This window comes from Bombyx mandarina, chromosome 12, assembly GCF_030267445.1.
Source record: "Bombyx mandarina strain Sakado chromosome 12, ASM3026744v2".
Lineage (NCBI taxonomy): Eukaryota > Metazoa > Arthropoda > Insecta > Lepidoptera > Bombycidae > Bombyx > Bombyx mandarina.
In genome coordinates this window covers 15,823,447-15,843,691 of record NC_143219.1, presented here as the reverse complement: position 1 = coordinate 15,843,691, position 20,245 = coordinate 15,823,447, and the positions used below count along the sequence as shown (strand labels likewise).

General features: G+C 37.2%; 2 protein-coding genes across 3 annotated transcripts in view; one reads left to right on the top strand and one right to left on the bottom strand.

The window, feature by feature from the left end:
- Nucleotides 1-20,245, bottom strand: part of Atet (ABC transporter expressed in trachea) — a 53,419-nt gene that overhangs the window by 20,464 nt on the left and 12,710 nt on the right. For both annotated transcript variants that reach the window (XM_028180228.2, XM_089732141.1), the window contains exon 2: nt 11,295-11,473. In XM_028180228.2, the coding sequence (XP_028036029.1) occupies nt 11,295-11,443 (149 nt within the window). In that variant the 5' untranslated portion in view covers nt 11,444-11,473. The remainder of the gene's footprint in view (nt 1-11,294; nt 11,474-20,245) is intronic.
- On the top strand, nt 3,273-6,853 carry LOC149501855 (uncharacterized). Its single transcript, XM_089732144.1, has one exon. The coding sequence runs from the start codon at nt 3,623-3,625 to the stop codon at nt 4,751-4,753; it is 1,131 nt and encodes a 376-aa protein (XP_089588270.1). The 5' UTR covers nt 3,273-3,622; the 3' UTR covers nt 4,754-6,853.

The window sequence follows — 20,245 nt, the reverse complement described above, 5'->3', positions numbered from 1 at the left end:
CCTAAGCTTCGTGGAGCTATCGCTCGTCTTAGCCCCTTTGTAGACGGCCAGGGGTTGATTCGAGTGGGAGGTAGATTAAGTAACTCAAATTTACCTTATTCGGCGCGCCATCCTCTTTTACTTCCCAAGAAGAGCCAGTTAGTTGACCTGTTGGTGATGGATCGCCACATCGCAAATTCGCATTCCGGTTGCAATGCGTTGTTGGCATCCCTCCAGAGGGAATTTTGGATTCTGTCAGGGCGTCGTACGGTTCGGAGCGTCCTTTTCCGGTGTTTACCCTGTTATCGGCTTAAGGCGTCTACGATGCAGCCTCAGATGGGAGATCTGCCTCCAGACAGAGTGAAGAAGATGAGGCCGTTTTCTGGAGTTGGTACGGACTTCGCTGGGCCTTTCATGATCAAGGCTTCACGTTTGCGGAATGTTAGGTTAATTAAGGCTTATCTGTGCGTCTTTGTCTGCCTTTCAACCAAAGCTGTACATCTTGAAGTTGTTGCCGACCTTACAACTGAAGCCTTTATTGCGAGCTTGGATAGATTTGTGTCCCGTCGAGGCTTACCCGAATTGATACGCTCCGATAACGGCACGAATTTTGTAGGTGCGGACCGTTACTTGCGGGATGTAGTAAATTTCTTGAACAATAACCAGGTGGATATTGAAACGGCCCTCTCTCGTCGCGGTATTCGGTGGACCTTCAGTCCTCCAGGATGCCCCCACTGGGGTGGAATTTTCGAGGCAGTAGTAAAATCGGCTAAGACTCACTTGATGCGCGTGATAGGGCAAACCTCGCTCACCTTTGAGGAGTTAACTACGGTATTTTGTAAAATTGAAGCGGTACTTAATTCACGGCCGTTGTGCCCGCTCAGTTCAGACCCGAATGACTTGGAGTCGTTAACTCCAGGCCATTTCTTGATAGGACAGCCACTCAATGCGTTGCCGGAGTATCCCCTCTCGGATATCAAGCCTGGACGGTTGAGGCGATACCAGATGTTGCAGCAGATGTCCCAAGATTTCTGGAAACGTTGGTCCCTTGAGTATTTACATCTGCTCCAGCAGCGCTTTAAGTGGACGGATAGAACCAGTCCCCCTCACGTCGGTGACCTTGTGTTGGTTAAGGATGCTAACCTGCCGCCACTGCGTTGGCGTAGGGGGCGCATTGTTAATCTGTTTCCCGGTAAGGATGGGACCCCTCGGTCTGCAGAGGTTCTGGTCGGGGACTCGGTTCTCAAACGAGCGGTCACAACGTTGTCCCGGCTGCCAGTTGATTAGGGACAGGTAGGGGACCTGTCCGGGCGGGTGACTGTTCGAAACCAATCCGTTAGTTTTTGAATTCTTACCACGGCAACACGGGTCGCGATTTGACGGTGCCGTCGCGATTTGACATCTGTCACTTTGTCTTGCTTCTCGAACGGGACGGTACCTGTATATTGACGGTCTACGCTAAAGTTGTGTATCATCGCTAATCCTTATCCATTCCTGCCCCATACCCTTCTCCCTAAGTGATACGGCGTGAGAAGACGAAGGCATCGGTTCCGGTGAGTGATTGCATGATATTTTGTTAAAATAGTACATACGGCGCCGCGAATCGCGGCACATGTTCGACGCGCACCTCGTGCTGGTTTCCGTAGCCCTAGGCTGCCACGAGGTCGCTGGGTTCGAATCGAACATATAATGTAATTGAATTTCTTTCAAAATCCACGCCAGACAAACAGAATTTAGTTTACATTAGCATCACTACATAGTTTAAAACAAAGTCGCTTTCTCTGTCCCTATATCTGTCTGTCTATGTATACTTAAATCTTTAAAACTACGCAACGGATTTTGATGCGGTTTTTTTAATAGATAGACTGATTGAAGAGGAAGGTTTATGTTATGTTTAATAACATCCATTAAATAGTGGAGAAATCAACAATAAATTACAGTTTCCGAAGCAAAGCGAGGGCAGGTCACTAGTATATGTATAAACTCTTTGTAACGAGATCGATCTACATTATTATGACACTCCATGTAATCTATCAGGCCGTAAAAAAAATTTAAACCACCAATTACATCAAAATTCGTTGCATATTCTAACAAAAATCTACGTCGCATCACCTATTCAGAACGACAGAGCGTTGGCACAGAGCCAAACTGAAGTTACAGCGCACTGCTAAATTGATCCAAGACTGACAGCACGCGAGACTAGCCTTTATCTAACTTCGTTTTAAGGCTCATTTTAGTGTGCACTCTGAAACAGGTTTTCATGGAAAAATAACAGTTCTTGTTCGCATTTCTTTATGAATTGCTACGTATTGTGTTGGTAGCTTTAATGAAAAAATTCTCGTTGAGAAATTAAGTTTATGTGAATGTTTTTTTAGGACCTCAATAGCATAATAACATGTTTAATTAGTTATGTAAAACTTTATACTGTCACTACATAGGATCCACTACATGGGGAGTAGTCGATGATGACCATGAACGTTAGCAATGTCGGAGACATAACTAAGCTGCTTCTTACTCAATCCTCTAATAATAGTAATTCAAAGCATTACACACTTGCGGACCATTACCATTTTTTTTTCTCTAATACACAATCGCTTGACCATGCCACGACCACAGGCCGAATGTGCTTGAATTTGATACACAGCCCAGCATTTCTTTCCGGAACTAATTTTTTTTTTTTTTTTTTTTTATTGCCCTTGTAGGCAGACGAGCATACGGCCCACCTGATGGTGAGTGGTTACCGTCGCCCATGGACTTCAGCAATGCCAGGGGCAGAGCCAAGCCGCTGCCTATCGCTTAATACTCTCCACAAGCCTCTTTTAAAGAAGGACATGTCATAGCGCTCGGGAAACACCGTGGAGGGGAGCTCATTCCATAGCCGGATGGTACGTGGCAGAAAAGACCTCTGGAAACGCACTGTCGATGACCGCAGTGGCTCCAGGTAGTATGGATGAACTCTACTCCGGTGGCGGGCGGTGCGATGGTAAAAACGAGATGCCGGTATCATCTCGAACAATTCCTCAGAGCACTCCCCATGGAACATTCGGTACAAAAAATCGGTATTTTCACTTGTAACTACATATACTGAAACCCTAGAATTTATATGTTAAGGTAGGTGGCGGCATTTACGTTATAGATGTCTATGGGCTCCGGTAACCACTTAATACCAGGTGGGCCGTGAGCTCGTCCATCCACATAAGTAATGAAAAAGAAAAGAAAATATTAGCTCATTTGAAAAGTAAAATTATTTGTTATTTTTTTCATTATCTTATATATTAGGTAATACGTGAAGCAAAAACTTTGTACCCCTTTTTACGAAAATTGCGCAGACGCAGGAGTATGAAATTTCCCACACTTATAGAGAATATAGAGAAGGGGTGCAGAATGCTAATATTTTATTTAAATTATGCATTAATATATACATGTAATGAATGATTGAATGTCAATCTGTCATATGACAATTGATAGTTGTTTAAATAATTTTTCGGTTAATGGACGTTGTGAAATGTGTGTTATAGAATTATTGAAGAAAGGGCATTAAATGTTGTTTCTTGTTGTTTAGAAGAAACGCAATTTCGTCTTTTCTTATTTAAACACCGTAAATACCATTATAAAACAACATTTTTGCTAATATATTGAGAAAATGGAGAAATTAAGATTTGATTTTACAATGAAATCAATGGCGGATGGAAAAACAAACGTCATATGCATAACTTCCATTGCTACACCAAGTGGACAAGTTTTTGGAATTCCAGTCGAATATCAACCCGTAAATCTTCATAAGGTGATCACAACTACTCCTAACTACACCAGAGTAAAAAACTCTTTAGTAAAAAGGCATCAAACGAGGAAAATATGGATAACTGTGACGGAGGAAATTTCAAAAACATATTTGGATGAAGAACAAAATTTGCAATTCAATGATTGTTATTTGGAAGAGATTTCAGAACAACCTGTTAGTTATGAATCGACATCTAGTGATTCTAATCACATGCTTGAAAAACTGTTAGAAAAACTACAAGAACAAAAACAGCAGAAACCAGAAAAACAAAATTTAGGGAAAATTGCAAAGGATTTTATTATAGAAAAATTCAACGGCCGTAATTCAAATGCATTACAGTGGATCAAAGATTTTAATAAAGAATGTGAACGTTTTCAAATAAACGAGGATAAACAAAAAATTGAAATTTTGAAGAACTTCTTAGAAAATGCTAGTGTAGATTGGTACAGTTGTATGCTGATGAAGCTTACAGTACAATCAGAATGGAGCAAATGGGAGAAAAATTTTTGTGAGACATTTGCGAACAAAGGTTGGTCCTCCACTAGATATGCTCTTGCCTTTAAATATCAATCGGGATCCTTACTTGAGTATGCTTTAAAGAAGGAGAAATTATTGTTGGAAGTCAGGAAGACAGTGGATACCGGAACAATTATTGATCTCATAGCATTTGGTTTACCCAATTATGTGGCGGACAAGATTGACAAAGAAACATTACAAAGAACGGAAGACCTTTACAATGAGATAAGAAAATTGGAACATCTGGTGATGAAAAATAAATATGAAAAAAGGAACAGCTCATATATTTTAGATAATAAAGGGAAAAAGATTGACGAAAAGAAACCATGCTCAATCTGTTTAAATGAAAAAAAAGGGAAACGGTCCCACCCAGAAGACAGCTGTTGGTTCAAAGAAAAAAATAAAAAAGCTGTGGTAAAAACAGTAAATAATTCAGAATTGGAAATAGAACTGAATGAGAAAAATCCAAAAAACTAGAAATACCACCATTAATAAAAATAAGTTTACAAATAAATGACACTTTGAAGGTTTCTGGAATCTATGACTCTGGATCTAATGTTTCTTTAATTAATGCAAGATTATTGAAAATACAAGAGAAACAGAAGACAAATGATATGCAAGTTGTAAACTTAAAAACTATTAATGGTGAGAAAAAAACGAAAGGTATGGTAACGCTAAAAATAAAAATCTACAATATTGAAAGAAATATGGATATTTTTGTGGTGGATAATGAAAATTTTAACTATGACTTCTTAATTGGTTTGGATTGTATAAAAAAATTCAAATTAATACAAAATGAAGAACTTAACATCATACAATATCCCGAAAAGAAAAGCATAATCTCAAATGAACGTTGTTTTAATGAGAATAATGTAACAAATGTCGGAATTCCTGATGTACTAGGTGACAAAAATAAAGAACAAACATTTAAAGAGAGAATAGAAGAGAAAGAGAAGATAGAGATGGAACTATACTCTGAGATAGTAAAAAAGGGTACTACTATAAATACCAACAAATTGTGTGAAATTAATTTCAATGAACATGTAAACATTGATGAATTTCAAATGTCTGTAAATCATCTAGATTTATATCAGCAATCAAAAATTGAGAAGTTAGTAGATAAATACAAATCTGTTTTTGCTAAGGACAAATATGATGTTGGCTCTGTGCAGGATTATGAAGCCCATATAGACTTGATGGTAGATAAATACTGCTATAAGCGTCCGTACAGATGCACAATTGAAGACAGAACAGAAATTGAAAGTCAAATATCGAAGCTACTACAGAAAAATTTGATAGAGGAATCTTACAGCCCGTTTGCTGCTCCTGTAACTCTAGCATATAAGAAAGAAGATGATAAAAAAACAAGATTATGCATAGATTTCAGAGATTTAAACAAAATAGTAGTTCCACAATCACAACCTTTCCCACTTATAGAGGACTTAATGACCAAAACAGTAAACTGTAAGTATTATTCTACATTAGACATAAACTCAGCATTTTGGTCGATCCCATTGAAAATTCAAGATAGACATAAGACTGCTTTTGTGACACAAGAAGGATGGATTTCAATGGACTTGTCTCCCATTTGGGTTAAAGACTGCACCAGCGATTTTCCAAAGAATATTGAGCAATATTATAAGAAAACACAGACTATCTAACTTTGCAGTAAACTTTATTGACGACATCTTAATTTTTTCTAAAACTTTTGAGGAACATATACAACACATATCGAGACTACTGGAAGCAATACAAAAGGAAGGGTTTAGACTGAAGTTTTCAAAATGTACATTTGCAAGTCACCATGCTAAATACTTGGGTCATATAATAGAAGACAATTCAGTTAGACCTCTAAAAGATTATTTAACTGCTGTCAAAAGCTTCCCAATTCCAGAAACAAGGAAAAATATACGGCAGTTTTTGGGAAAAGTAAATTTTCATCATAAGTTTGTACCACATAGTGCAATTATCCTCGATCCATTACATAACTTATTAAGGAAAGATGTGAAATTTGTATGGACGGCAGAATGCCAGGAAGCATTTGATAAAATTAGAGCATTGCTTTGCTCAGAACCAATCCTAAAAATATTTGACCCAGATTCACCGATAAGAATTTACACAGATGCTAGTATCAAAGGAGTTGGAGCAGTGTTGAAACAAGACGATGAAAACGGCGTGAGTAAACCGGTTGCTTATTTTTCGAAGAAATTAACAGAAGCACAGAAAAAGAAGAAGGCAATATACTTAGAATGTCTGGCGATAAAAGAAGCAGTCAAATACTGGCAACATTGGCTTATGGGAAAAGAATTTATGGTATACACAGATCATAAACCCCTGGAAAATATGAACATTAAAGCTCGAACTGATGAGGAACTAGGTGATTTAACATATTATCTATCACAATATAATTTTGAAATTAAATACAACCCAGGAAAATCAAATCAAGAAGCGGACTGCTTAAGCCGAAATCCAGTCTTAGAAGCAAATGATAATAACGACGATTTTTTAAAGGTCGTAAATTTAATCGACCTACAAGAAATAAAGAATGACCAGCTAACAAATCCAGACCTACAAAAAGAAAAGAATAAGCACATATTAGAGAATAAAGTTTATTACAAGAAAATAAAAGAAGAAATAAGATTATACTGTCAGAAAAACTTAGCAAAGCTCTAATAAAAAAAGTCCATGACACGTACTGCCACATTGGAAGAACCCAAATGACAAATAAAATAACACCATTCTTTTCAGCCAAAAATATTACAGCAAACATTAATAAAATGTGTGATGCGTGTGAAACCTGCATTAAAAACAAGTCCAGGAGGAAGTCGAAATATGGTTTAATGTCACATTTGGGACCAGCCACACACCCGTTTGAAATTGTATCCATCGATACTATTGGGGGCTTTGGAGGATCCCGATCAACCAAAAGGTATTTGCATCTTCTAGTGGATCATTTCACACGGTATGCCTATATTTGTACATCAAAAACTCAAGGCTCCAATGATTTCATTAAGCTAATGCAAAAGGTAACAAAAAATTATGACGTTAATATGGTATTATCAGACCAATACCCTGGCATAAATTCAAAAGAATTTAAAGAATTTCTAAAGAATAATAATATCAAAATAGTTTTCACAGCTGTTGATGCGCCTTTTTCGAATGGGCTTAACGAAAGATTAAATCAAACACTAACAAATAAGATAAGATGTAAAATAAACGAAAGCGATAAGAAGACATCTTGGACAACAATTGCACAAGAATGCGTAGAAAAATATAATGAAACAGAACACACAGTTACAAAGTTTGCTCCCAGGTACCTTCTAGAGGGTGAAAATGTGAGTATTCTACCACTACATTTGAAAACAAGTTGTACAACAGAAGATTTGAGAAGAGATAGAAAATTAGCCTTAGAAAACACAATAAAATCTCACAATTATAATAAAAATATATTTGACCAGTACAGAGAAGGGTATAAATTGGAAGAAGGAGATAGTGTTTATGTGGAGAATGGAAATAAACTAAACAGGAAAAAAATGGATGAATTGAGAATAGGGCCATACAAAATACTAAAGAAGATTTCAGAATCGATCTATGAAGTTGACACCGGACACAAAAAAGCAGAATCAAACCTCTACCATATAACAAAGTTGTCTCCAGTGTCTATCTGATATGATAAACAATTGTAAAACCATTCACTGCCTCTTACAATTGTCTTTTCAGCGGGGGAGATGTAATGAATGATTGAATGTCAATCTGTCATATGACAATTGATAGTTGTTTAAATAATTTTTCGGTTAATGGACGTTGTGAAATGTGTGTTATAGAATTATTGAAGAAAGGGCATTAAATGTTGTTTCTTGTTGTTTAGAAGAAACGCAATTTCGTCTTTTCTTATTTAAACACCGTAAATACCATTATATACATTAAATCAATAAAAAAAACATTACACACACTACCATGTATTTGACACCCACCACATAATATAATATATACTCTTTGTTTATTGTCAAGCTTTTGTTATTGCTTAAAGTCTGTGGTCAAATTGAGACTAGGTTAATATTGTTTATCTTTAATATTATTTGTCTATGGTGTAGTCTTGGCGAAATCTGTGATTATAGAATTATAATAGTCTTTGAGAACAAAACCATAATAATGTTCAAACTTATAATTTCAATTAATTGAAGTCGAATTTCGACTACTGCGGGACCACTAGTTTTCTTAACTTTACTTAACGGCCGTCTGGTGTAGTGGTAAGTGACATGGTCACTACACAGGGGGGTTGCGGGTTCGAATCCCGCCAAGGGAAGATATTTATATGATAAATATTAAAAAAATGTCTTTTCCAGGGTTATGGATGTATATTAAATATATAATGTATGTGTATAATAAAAATCTTACATTTATTTCCGTTATCTGGTACCTGTAACACAAGTTCTTTACGAACTTATCACGGGACCAGTTAACGTGGCGTGATTGTTAGTAAATATTTATTTATTTATTTATTCTTAGAAAGCGGTGTCGGACGAATATAAACATAACAATGCGAAATAAACAATCTCTTTAAGATACCTAACCGCCGACGTGCCTTAAATTTGATCTATGGCTTTACTGAAAAACATCTCAAATTATCCCAAGTGGAAAACTTTCATGATTCATTAGAATTATTTATAGATTCATAATAATAATTAAATAATTCATAATAATATTTCATAGGTAGATTCGTAAGATTCTATGAATCTGGAGTCGAAAAGTATGGAACCAAACAAGTTTCCACATAACGTGGATACGAGTCGGAGTGACAGTTTCCCCACCCTATAAACCAGAAATAAATAAATAAGTACAATATTCAATTTTATACACCAATCGCATATTTTTTTTATTTTGCTAGATGAGTACACGAGCTCACAGCCCACCTGGTGTTAAGTGGTTACTGGAGCCCATAGACATTTACGACGTAAATGCGCCACCCACCTTGAGATATAAGTTCTAAGGTCTCAAGTATAGTTACAGCGGCTGCCCCACCCTTCAAACCGAAACACATTACTGCTTCACGGTAGAAATAGGCGGCATGGTGATACCAACCCGTGCGGACTCACAAGAGGTCCTACCACCAATACATCTATATATTAATACGTGAAGCAAAAACTTTGTATCCCTTTTTACGAAAATTGAGCGGACGGAGGAGTATAAAATTTTCCACAGTTATAGAGAATATAGAGAAGAAGTGCACAATGCTAATATTTTTTTAAAATAATGCATAAAAGATACATTAAATCAATAAAGAAAACGTTACACACACTACATACCATGTATTTGACGCACACACGCATGCATACCTACTATTTATTGTCAAACTTTTGTTCTCGAAGTCTGTTGTCAAATTGAGAATAGATTAAATATTGTTTGTCTTTATTAATATTTTTTATAGTGTAGCCTTGGCGAAATTTGTGATTATAGAAGTATAAAATACAATCATAATAGTGTACAAACTCCAATTAATTATAGTCGAATTTCGACTACTGCGGGACCTCTAGTACATATAAGTATAACTCAAGTTTGTTTGTGTGTCATCGATCGCGTGCCGAAGGACATTTTTATGTAACGAGCACCATTGAATTATGTTAGTTTGTTTTGGGGATTGTTCCTTCATGTATAACAATGGCCAGCTTAGGTGCGTGAACGGATTTTTTCTAAGAACACAAACCTATTAAGTATGAAATATTATGGTTGAATTTCTTCTAAGAATACTAAATAGTTGGAGGTGTTTTAGCTGACCCGGCAGACTTCGTAGTGCCTCAATCGATAAATAATAGACCTCTAAACTTTTGTATAAAATAAACTTAAAACAAACAAAAGGAATCCGTCCGACGGGGGACACATCAAAGGAAAAACGGAATTGTTACATTTATTTATTTCAAAGTATTTTCTTAACTATCTACCTTTTAAACCTTCCCTGGACTTCCACTAATCATTCAAGACCAAAATTACCTTTTTTTTTTCCCTACCTATGCTGATAGCCTTGAGAGGCTATTTCAGCTTCGCCCTAACATTTGTAGGTGAGCTCGCGGGGCTCAACCGGAGAGTTGCTAACACTGACCCTAGCAAGAGCAGTGCTTCGCAGAATCTACCACCGGATCGGAAACGCGACCCACTGAGAAGATCCGGCGAGAAACTCAGCGGGTTCGACGAGGACGGTGACCGGTGCTTGTGGTGCCTAAAAGCACCGTTAATGGATCAGGAGGATCCGTAATGACGTGACAAAATTAGCCAAATCAGTCCAGCCGCTCTCGAGTTTTAGCGAGACTAACGAACAGCAATTCATTTTTATATATATATAGATAGATAGATATTCAGCGATTCGCCCTTTGTGGTAGGTAATGTATTTGTTTTTACGTGGGTCAAAATCAATTTTGGCGAGGAATTTCGTGCTTGTTTGAATCATGTTCTATGCATACCTAATCATGCATATCTAGTGCTCAGTTATATACTCTGAATTTTTTTTCTTTAATATAATATATATTTTTTTTGCCCTTGTGGGCGGACGAGCATACGGCCCACCTGATGGTAAGTAGCTACCGTCGCCCATGGACTTCAGCAATGCCAGGGGCAGAGCCAAGCCGCTGCCTACCATTAGGTTAGTATATTTCGGCTATTGTATCACATTAGTCGAAACTGGAACCTCATGCCTCAAGGTCACGCTGAAGTCATCATTGGCCCCTTCAAATTCATTACAGTAAAATATACGCATAGACTTTTGAAAAATGTAGATACTGTTTGAATTATACATAAGTGTATCAATATTTATTTGTGTTTTCTTCAATAAATGCTAATTTTCATATTGTATTTGCATCACGCCTTTCATCCGATATTAAGTGGCTACAGGAGCACATGAGCATCGGATTTTATTGTGAATGCTTCTGACCATAGCACCAGTGCAGGAATAAACCCACCAACCAGTACGGATAATATCCAAAGAAAAAATATCAAAAAGTATTAAGTAATTGTTGCTGATACTCACCCAAGTACTTGGCCATTATTGAGCTGCTCCGTGAAGGTTTTGCCCTGGGAGAACGTGACTTTATCATTGAGCTCGCCTCTGCTCCCACGCCCCATCAGCGGTAAGTGTATCTGGGTGCCTTTCGATTCCATTTTCAGGCCGGGCGTCATCGCGCAATTACCATCATGTGTCCTGATGCCCTGGAAAGAGGAAATTCGATGTCAGATACATTTTTAATGCATTTATACTGCATAACGGATTTGGTGGTAGGACCTCTTGTGAGTCCGCGCGGGTAGGTACCACCGCCCTGCCTATTTCTGCCGTGAAGCACTAATGCGTTACGGTTTGAAGGGCGGGGCAGCCGTTGTAACTATACTGAGATCTTAGAACTTATATCTCAAGGTGGGTGGCGCATTACGTTGTAGATGTCTATGGGCTCCGGTAACCACTTAACAACACGTGGGCTGTGAGCTCGTCCACCCATCTAAGCAATAAAAAAAAAATATCACTCATGATTAGTGAAGTTCTTACTTGTAGCTTCTATTTGCGTACGCTTAAGAACAAGATAGGATACCATAGCCATATTAAAGCACACGAGAGGCGCGGACATTAGCTTTTAAGTTATTGAACATAAAATTTTGGTCGCCGTGCCCGAAGCCAGCTTGGAACCATTATGATGATGATTAATGCAGTAGTTGATACTGGTCTCTATATATGGCAAAGTACAGTACGGGCTGATAATACTTTTTATTTTTATTTATTGCTTAAATGGGTGGACGAGCTCACAGCCAACCTGATGTTAAGTGGTTACTGGAGCCCATAGACATCTACGACGCAAATGCGCCACCCACCTTGAGATATAAGTCCTAAGGTCTCAAGTATAGTTACAACGGCTGCCCCACCCTTCAAACCGAAACGCATTACTGCTTCATGGCAGAAATAGGCAGGGTGGTGGTACCTACTCGCGCGGACTCACAAGAGGTCCTACTACCAGTCTATTCCTGCTGCGAATGATCCACCCGGTGTTAAGTGATCAAGCCCATACATATCACGATATCAACGTTGGACCTTGAGACGGACTTCCAAGTCTCATGTATAGATCTGAGCGGCTGCACTAACTCCAAAAGTTTGTTTAATACTAACCGACCCGCCAGACTTCGTAGTGCCTCAATCGATAAATAAAAGACCTAAACTTTTGCATAAAATAAACTTAAAACAAACAAAAGGAATCCTTCCGACGGAGGACAAATCAAAGTGAAAACAAAATTGTTATTTTTATTTAATTCCAAGCATTTTCGTATTTATCTACCTTTCAAGACCAAAGTTAGCCAAATCGGTCCAGCCGTTCTCGAGTTTAAGCGAGACTAACGAACAGCAATTCAATTATATATATATAGATAGATAATCCAATTATACTGTTATACCATACACTCGAAAGAATCATTTATAGTTTCCTATAAAAATTTGGAACCGCAATTTTTTGGTCAACGATAAACCAAATGTCGGTCGAACACGAAAATAAACACAATCGTAAATGACCTAATTGTCTGTTGTTTATAATGATAAAGTATAATTACGATGTCAGATATACATATTTCAAATGCAGCAATTGGATGATGGTTGGACTGGAGAGGTTACTTGCGGAATTTTTAATTCGCACCGCTTGTTACCACAATCATGTCTATATTTAAAGCAGATTTTATGGATTTATCTTGCTTAGATGGTCAGCTGCGCTCACGTTTGACTAGTCATTAGTGGTCACAACATAGCTAACGTTCAATTTGAGATATAGGATGGAAATCTTATTTTCTTAATGGGTAATATTAATATTCTAGACTTCAGAGGAAGCTGCGTGGATTTTTGGCGGTAGAAATGGTGAAATCCACACACAAGGCCTGTATGAAAATAATTAGATGATCAAGAAAATTATGCGGAGTCTTTCTCTGTGTGGTCATACTGAAAGACCCGTATATTTGGGGAAGCGAGGATCAAAAGAACAACTGGAGAAGGCTTTTGATCTCACGATACGCCAATTAAATGTGTTCCGTAGAAGAGCATACTCGTGTGCGATTGTGTGAGGTGTGTGTAGTGTGTGTGTATGTAGCAACAACTCAATGACCTATAATGCAGTGTGACCTCTAACTAAGAACAAGGAATATGATATGAATTATACAAACATTCCTTATAATGCCACGTTTTTGTGTATCATGCATATAAATGAGGTGCTTGTCTGATTCGCGGACTTCACTTATCGGTCGTGGTTTTACTGGTAATATGATTGTAAGACGAGTGTTGTCTTATCACAATTCGTAGACGGTGGGGTTAGGATGGTGACGTAGATCATACCGGTTATAATGGCGGTATAACTGTTGGCGATTTCACCTCACGTCTTCAGGAAATCTGTGGCGTTGACAAGATGTCTATAAGCTCTGGTAACTATACATTTTGGCTGTGTGCTTTCCAGATACGCTTGCCAATGTCAACGAAACCCAAAAATCCAAGGTTTCGAATCTCTGCAGTTTCTGTAGTCAATCAAGGCTTAACATCTTTTTGCAGCGTTCGTTTCATTTACTCGAAATATGTAAAGTTTATTAAATTACTCATCTATATATATAAACATGAATTGCTTTTCGTTAGTCTCGCTAAAACTCGAGAACGGCTGAACCGATTTGGCTAATTTTGGTCTTGAATTATTCGTGGAAGTCCAGAGAAGGTTTAAAAGGTGAAAAAATATGAAAACGCTCGGAATTATATAAAAACAAACAATTTTGTTTTTCCTTTGATGTGTCCCCCAAAAGTTTGGGTCTTTTATTTATCGATTGAGGCAGTACGAAGTCTGTCGGATCAGCTAGTTGAAATATAAAAAGAATTTTAAAAAATGCATTTTGAGGGCGGACTCGTTAACAGTCCATCGAGTATTAAGTGGTTCTCGGATCACATAGACAATAATATTCAGGGTACCAATTGAAATAAGAGGTCAATATCTTACCTAAATTGGCATTAGGACAATTACGAAATATTTTTTATTGCATAGACTAATGAACGAATTCACGGCTTTTGGTAATTGGTTACGGACCCTATAGAAAACAGATTGTAAATGCCACAACCTATCTTCAAGCAAATCAAGGCTTAGTAAATCGGGTGCCAATCGGATCACGTGACTGCTTCGCTGCAAAATGGTGGAATTTACCCGGACGGGGTTACCTTATTACGAATGCTTATTCTTATTACTCTATCCCTATTAGGAATATTAACGCAAATTAGAATTTTTGCAGGTTACACTTTTATTATACATTTTTGTAATAGCAGAGGTTATTTATACATTCAAATCCCGTAAGCAGGTCCGACTTTTTAAAATCAAAATAATGCTTTAATAAACATAGCCCCTAATGTCGGTCCGTAATAAAAACGACTTATTGTTTGTTCAGGATGTGATTTGAGATTCAAGCGTCAAAGTGATAACAAAATAATCCTACCGCATTACGATTCGATACTAAATGTATTTACGATTTAATCATCCATTACATTTAATTGTGCGTAAACTGAAAAATGTCTTGTGCGTTACGACGCTAAACAGAATGACGATTTCTTAATATCATACGCAAAAGATTTTGAGGGTAATTGAATTTTATTAATGCATCTTTTGACTTGTACTATATGCTAGGAACACACAAAAAACTTAGTGTGAGTATAGCCTCGTTGAATTAAAATAATATTTTAGCAACAAATTTGCAAGATTTCGATCACACTGAAAACTAGTTTTAATTTAGGTTTTTAAAATTTCCATTCACTTTCAAAAGTCGCTCTTGCATCGCTGATATCTAATATCTAAATAAAAAATAATAGAACAAGAATGATTTTAAAATTCGACCTCTAAGCATAATTGTACTTTTTTATTCAGTGTAACAATATCAAGTTTGATAACTATTAACATAACCGCTGCTAACATTCAACTTATTTTTATTTACTCTTATACTTCTTTTTATTCCTAAACTTCTCTACTATTTATTTATTCTTTACTTAGGAAACGAGCAGTACAATGCATCCATACATGTAGTATTTTAAGGGTAGGTAAACAATAGTCAAATAAGTTTCCACTAATAATTATATAAGGTGTATGTAATATATCTGATAAAAAAAATATTTTTTATATTTAACCAGCTCTTTTTTTATTGCTTAGATGGGTGGACGAACTCACAGCCCACCTGGTGTTAAGTGGTTACTGGAGCCCATAGACATCCACAACGTAAATACGCCACCCACCTTGAGATATAAGTTCTAAGGTCTCAGTATAGTTACAACGGGTGCCCCACCCTTCAAACCGAAACGCATTACTGCTTCACGGCAGAAATAGGCAGGGTGGTGGTACCCACCCGCGCGGACTCACAAGAGGTTCTACCACCAGTAATTACGCAAATTATAATTTTGCGGGTTTCATTTTTATTACACGATGTTATTCCTTCACCGCGGAAGTCAATAGTGAACATTTGTTGAGTACGTATTTCATTAGAAAAATTGGTACCCGCCTGCGGGATTTGAACACCGGTATCGCTTCAACACGAATGCACCGGACGTCTTATCCTTTTAGGCCACGACGACTGTCTGACAGCTGACCTTTTAGTTTTTTTTAATTGCTGTTAATAGACTAGTTTGAGGTCCATCTGGTTTTGCCCGCTGAGTTTCTTGCCAGTTCTTCTCAGGACGGAGGCTAGTTTTTGTGAATTGGCGATAGTTTTTTGACGTTCAACAAGTATGTACTTTCATTTATGTTGAATATTTTTTTTAATTGATTTGCTTTCATTTTAAGGATTATGACGTCAATGCCACCTACCTTGAGATATGAGGATGAACTTTCCAGGAGACATGACTGGTTCGCGATAGAAATAGGCGGAATGCCCGTCTACGCAAAATGCATCTTAGTACCGGTAATATATACATATATAGCTTAGTCCTAAACCTACGTAATGTCCACTGAGTTTCTCGCCGGATCTTCTCAGTGGGTCGCGTTTCCGATCCGGTGGCAGATTCTGCGAAGCAGTGCTCTTGGTAGAACCAGTGTTAGCAACATTCCAGTTTGAGCCCCGTGAGCTCACCTACATGTTAGGGCGAAGCTGAAATAACTTCTCAAGGCTATCAGCATAGGTAGGAAAAAAAATACATAACGTATTGACTTTTACTGTTTTTTTTATTGCTTAGATGGGTGGACGAACTCACAGCCCACCTGGTGTTAAGTGGTTACTGGAGCCCATAGACATCCACAACGTAAATACGCCACCCACCTTGAGATATAAGTTCTAAGGTCTCAGTATAGTTACAACGGCTGCCCCACCCTTCAAACGGAAACGCATTACTGCTTCACGGCAACAGGCAGGGTGGATGGTACCTATCCGTGCGGACACACAAGACGTCCCACCACCAGTGATATAGATATAGTTGGATTTTAATAAATTTACAACTTGCTTCTAGCCGCGGTGCTGATGCGTCTAAAACTGCAAAACACGTTTCATCACAAAGAGCGGCGAACTAAAACTAGTTATTGCTCCTTGTCAGCTTCCGGGTGAACAAGGTGACTCACAACAACACCGCTCCACAAATATTTACTTGAAACCAATTTCTCATTTAACTTTACATGGAATTCGATCAGCGGTTTTTGTACTGGACGACATTTTTTATCAAAGCTTAAATTATTAATAGCATGCTAAGCGTCTTGTTCTATACTAGCGCGCTCAACCAAACAAACAAACTCTTCAGCTTTATAATATTAGTATAGATTAAAATGAAATGATGAAAAGGGCAAGTTTCTTTTAAACTAAACACTTATAATAAATAATGCATTTATTTGGATAAGAATTCATAATATAATCTTTATAAAAACACCTTCACAAATAATGCTTTATTTCAGAACAAATTTGGTTAGCATAAAAAAGGTTATAGTGAGCCAACCTCAAAATATAGACATATGCTATCGCGGACTCTTTTGTAGAACTTTTAAAGGGTAACAATTCTGTTATACATTATTTTAGCGAAACTTTAACCGTTTCTACAGCGCACGCAGCGGAAGCTATCATAAGGAAAAAAATCCCAATTTCGATATTCTTTATTAGTGTTCCACTCGTATATGTCTCATCGTGATGCTATATAGCCTATAGCCTTTCTCAATAAATGAGCTATCTAACAATGAAAGTTTTTTTTCAAATCGGACCAGTTGTTCCTGAGATTAACGCGTTCAACAAAACAAACAAACAAACTCTTCAGCTTTACAATATTAGTATAGATTAGACTTTGAAACTTGTTTATTTTTTATTAGATCTGCCACAAAGCAGTTTATTTGTTCTTATTCAAATAGTAACCGTTCTTAAATGCTATTCAGATACCAGCATTCAAGGTTGGCGACGGTACTCATGTTATAACTCCTAATGCACTGCGTCACAAGGTGATTGACCGTCCGATAAGTCCGGAAAAACTATTTCACTGTTAAATTTGACTTTGACATTTTATCTTGAGTCTGCAACGGAAACGTTGTCTGCGCGTTTCGATTCTTCATATTTTATTCATGGTTTAGTTACATCAATTTAAATGGCGTTCAGGCAATTTCATAGTCAATGAAAACGTTCCGCCGATTACTTATCTGGGAGTACCGTTGTGAAAAATGAAGATCGCGTCTCCCTTGGTACCCTTTACGCTGGTAAACCTAAAATACGGTTATTGCCCATATTGAAATATTCGTAATTTTTAAATATCTAACCATGGCAACAATCATTCCAATATCTACGAAGTAGGTGAAAGTGAATAAATGCCTAATCCCTCTGGCTGTATTCAAAGTAGAAAGAAAAAAAATTAGTTGTAACTTGAATATGAATCAGGAGCCTCGATTTTCAAATAAAACATTATTTAAAAATAAATAAGTACTTAAATGTCATTTTAAGACATTTGTTTCAAGTCATAGCATGATAACTCTACCACCGGTTCCAAAAAGGTATAAGAGTCGACATAAACTTATCGCACTCGCCTGTATTTTGTAACCGATCTACAAATCAACGATTTATTTAGACTTACAATTATTATTAGGATTACGGCATAAAAATTCAAGTAGATTATTTTTTATCTCTTTTAATCGATAACAGTGCACGAATTCGATTCACAGTGAACCAAAGATTACAATTCACGTACATACTACATGTATTGTGATGCAATCACTTCCTGACGCGAGGTAGCACAGTGCGTGCACACACTTTAAATACAAAGGGAACTGACGAATACTTTTAACATCCGCAAAATTGACGTTCTTTGACTATTAGAGTAAGAAAAATTCGGTGAGCCTTTCTTTACTATTTCAACACGTAATTAATACTACTTTTACGAGTTTACGATTTTGGTGTTGACACATTATTTTAGATGTCTCAAACAATTTACAGTTTTAACTGACTCCAAAAAAGAAATTCTGAATTAGACTTTTTGAAGTGAAACTTCTTTAGGCTCTTTAAGAATAAAATTTAACTCGCGCCAGCTTCGTTACGGCTAGAGAGAAAAGATACAATTTAGGAAGAGCGAGAATGAGAAAATAGACAGAGGGTCTCGCGAACCACTCGACCGTGGAGAGGAAAAAGACAAAGCCAACTAGGTCGTTTCTCTTATACACAGCATTCTCTATTACAAGAGAAATTTGATTTAAAGATCAAAAACGAAGAAAACTACAATACTACAACTGCAAGAGAAGTTTCACTTCTTTTACGTACACCAAGGTATACACGCACCATTTTTTTCTAGGTGATTCGATCGTAGGTTTTTTTTGTTTGAAAGCTGGTAAGTCTCATGTGATTCACTTTAAATATTATTATGATCTGGTCAGTAAATTTTAAGTTATTCTAGTCATGCATATTTTATAAAAATGCTCAAGGGCATGCTCCACGTTAGTAATAGGTTAGTAGTGTAGTTGTTTAATTGTATATTGTGAATAAAGTTATTTCCTTACATTATAAGTTAGATTAGTTTTCGTTGTCGTGTTGTTTTGTCATTTAATTGTAAGGAGCGTTGTTGTACAAATTCAGCACTATGTGTTGTTTTGTCGTGCGCACATAACTTATGCTGCAAGCCAGATTTTGTTTCTTTTTACTTGTGTTTTTATGTATCTTTTTAGCTCGTGACGTGTACTGTGAGCCTAATAAATAAATAAATAAATTTACTTCAATTCGAATATAATATTCTATTGATGACATTCACATTTACGTTTTGTTGAAGAATTCGGTTTTCTTTCTTGTTAAAACTTTATATTTCGTAAATTTCCTTTACAGTTACGGAATATTGTGTGGTACAGTATTCAAATGTCGATAAATAGCGCCTCAGTCAACCGTGACCAAGGATACTGGAAATTGTTCGACGCCTCGAAAATAATACAATGATAATTTAAAAAAAAACGTACGATTAACCAGTGAAAGTGGCTTCAATTTTGTCTACTGCTCGCGAAGACCGAAGAAAATACTTTTTGTTTTTTATTTCCATTGTAGGCAGACGAGCATACGGCCCACCTGATGGTAAGTGGTCACCGTCGCTCATGGACGTCAGCAATGCCAGGGGCAGAGCCAAGCCGCTGCCTACCATAAAGTACTCTCCCGCAAGCCTCGTTTGAAGAAGGACATGTCATAGCGCTCGGAAAACACCGTGGAGGGGAGTTCATTCCAAAGCCGGATGGTACGTGGCAGAAAAGATCTTTGGAAACGCACTGTCGATGAACGCGTTTTGATATCACGGCGGAGTAGCGTGTTGTGGGCTGGCACGGTGCAACCCTTCAACCAGCCCATTTCCACCGCGAAGCAAAACATACATCAATCAATATTCATCATGTCTCAAAACTAATTTTTAAACCACACCTTCGTAAAAATTCAACCCGTAAAATTTAACATTAGCCAAATAAAGATATATTTGTAAAGATGGTTTTCGTTTGAACGTGTGGCGTTACGGCTCAGACATCGATA

Bases quoted from the DNA above. Each gene is read 5' to 3' on its own strand.
- LOC149501855 (XM_089732144.1), top strand. From the start codon at position 3,623: ATGGAGAAATTAAGATTTGATTTTACAATGAAATCAATGGCGGATGGA.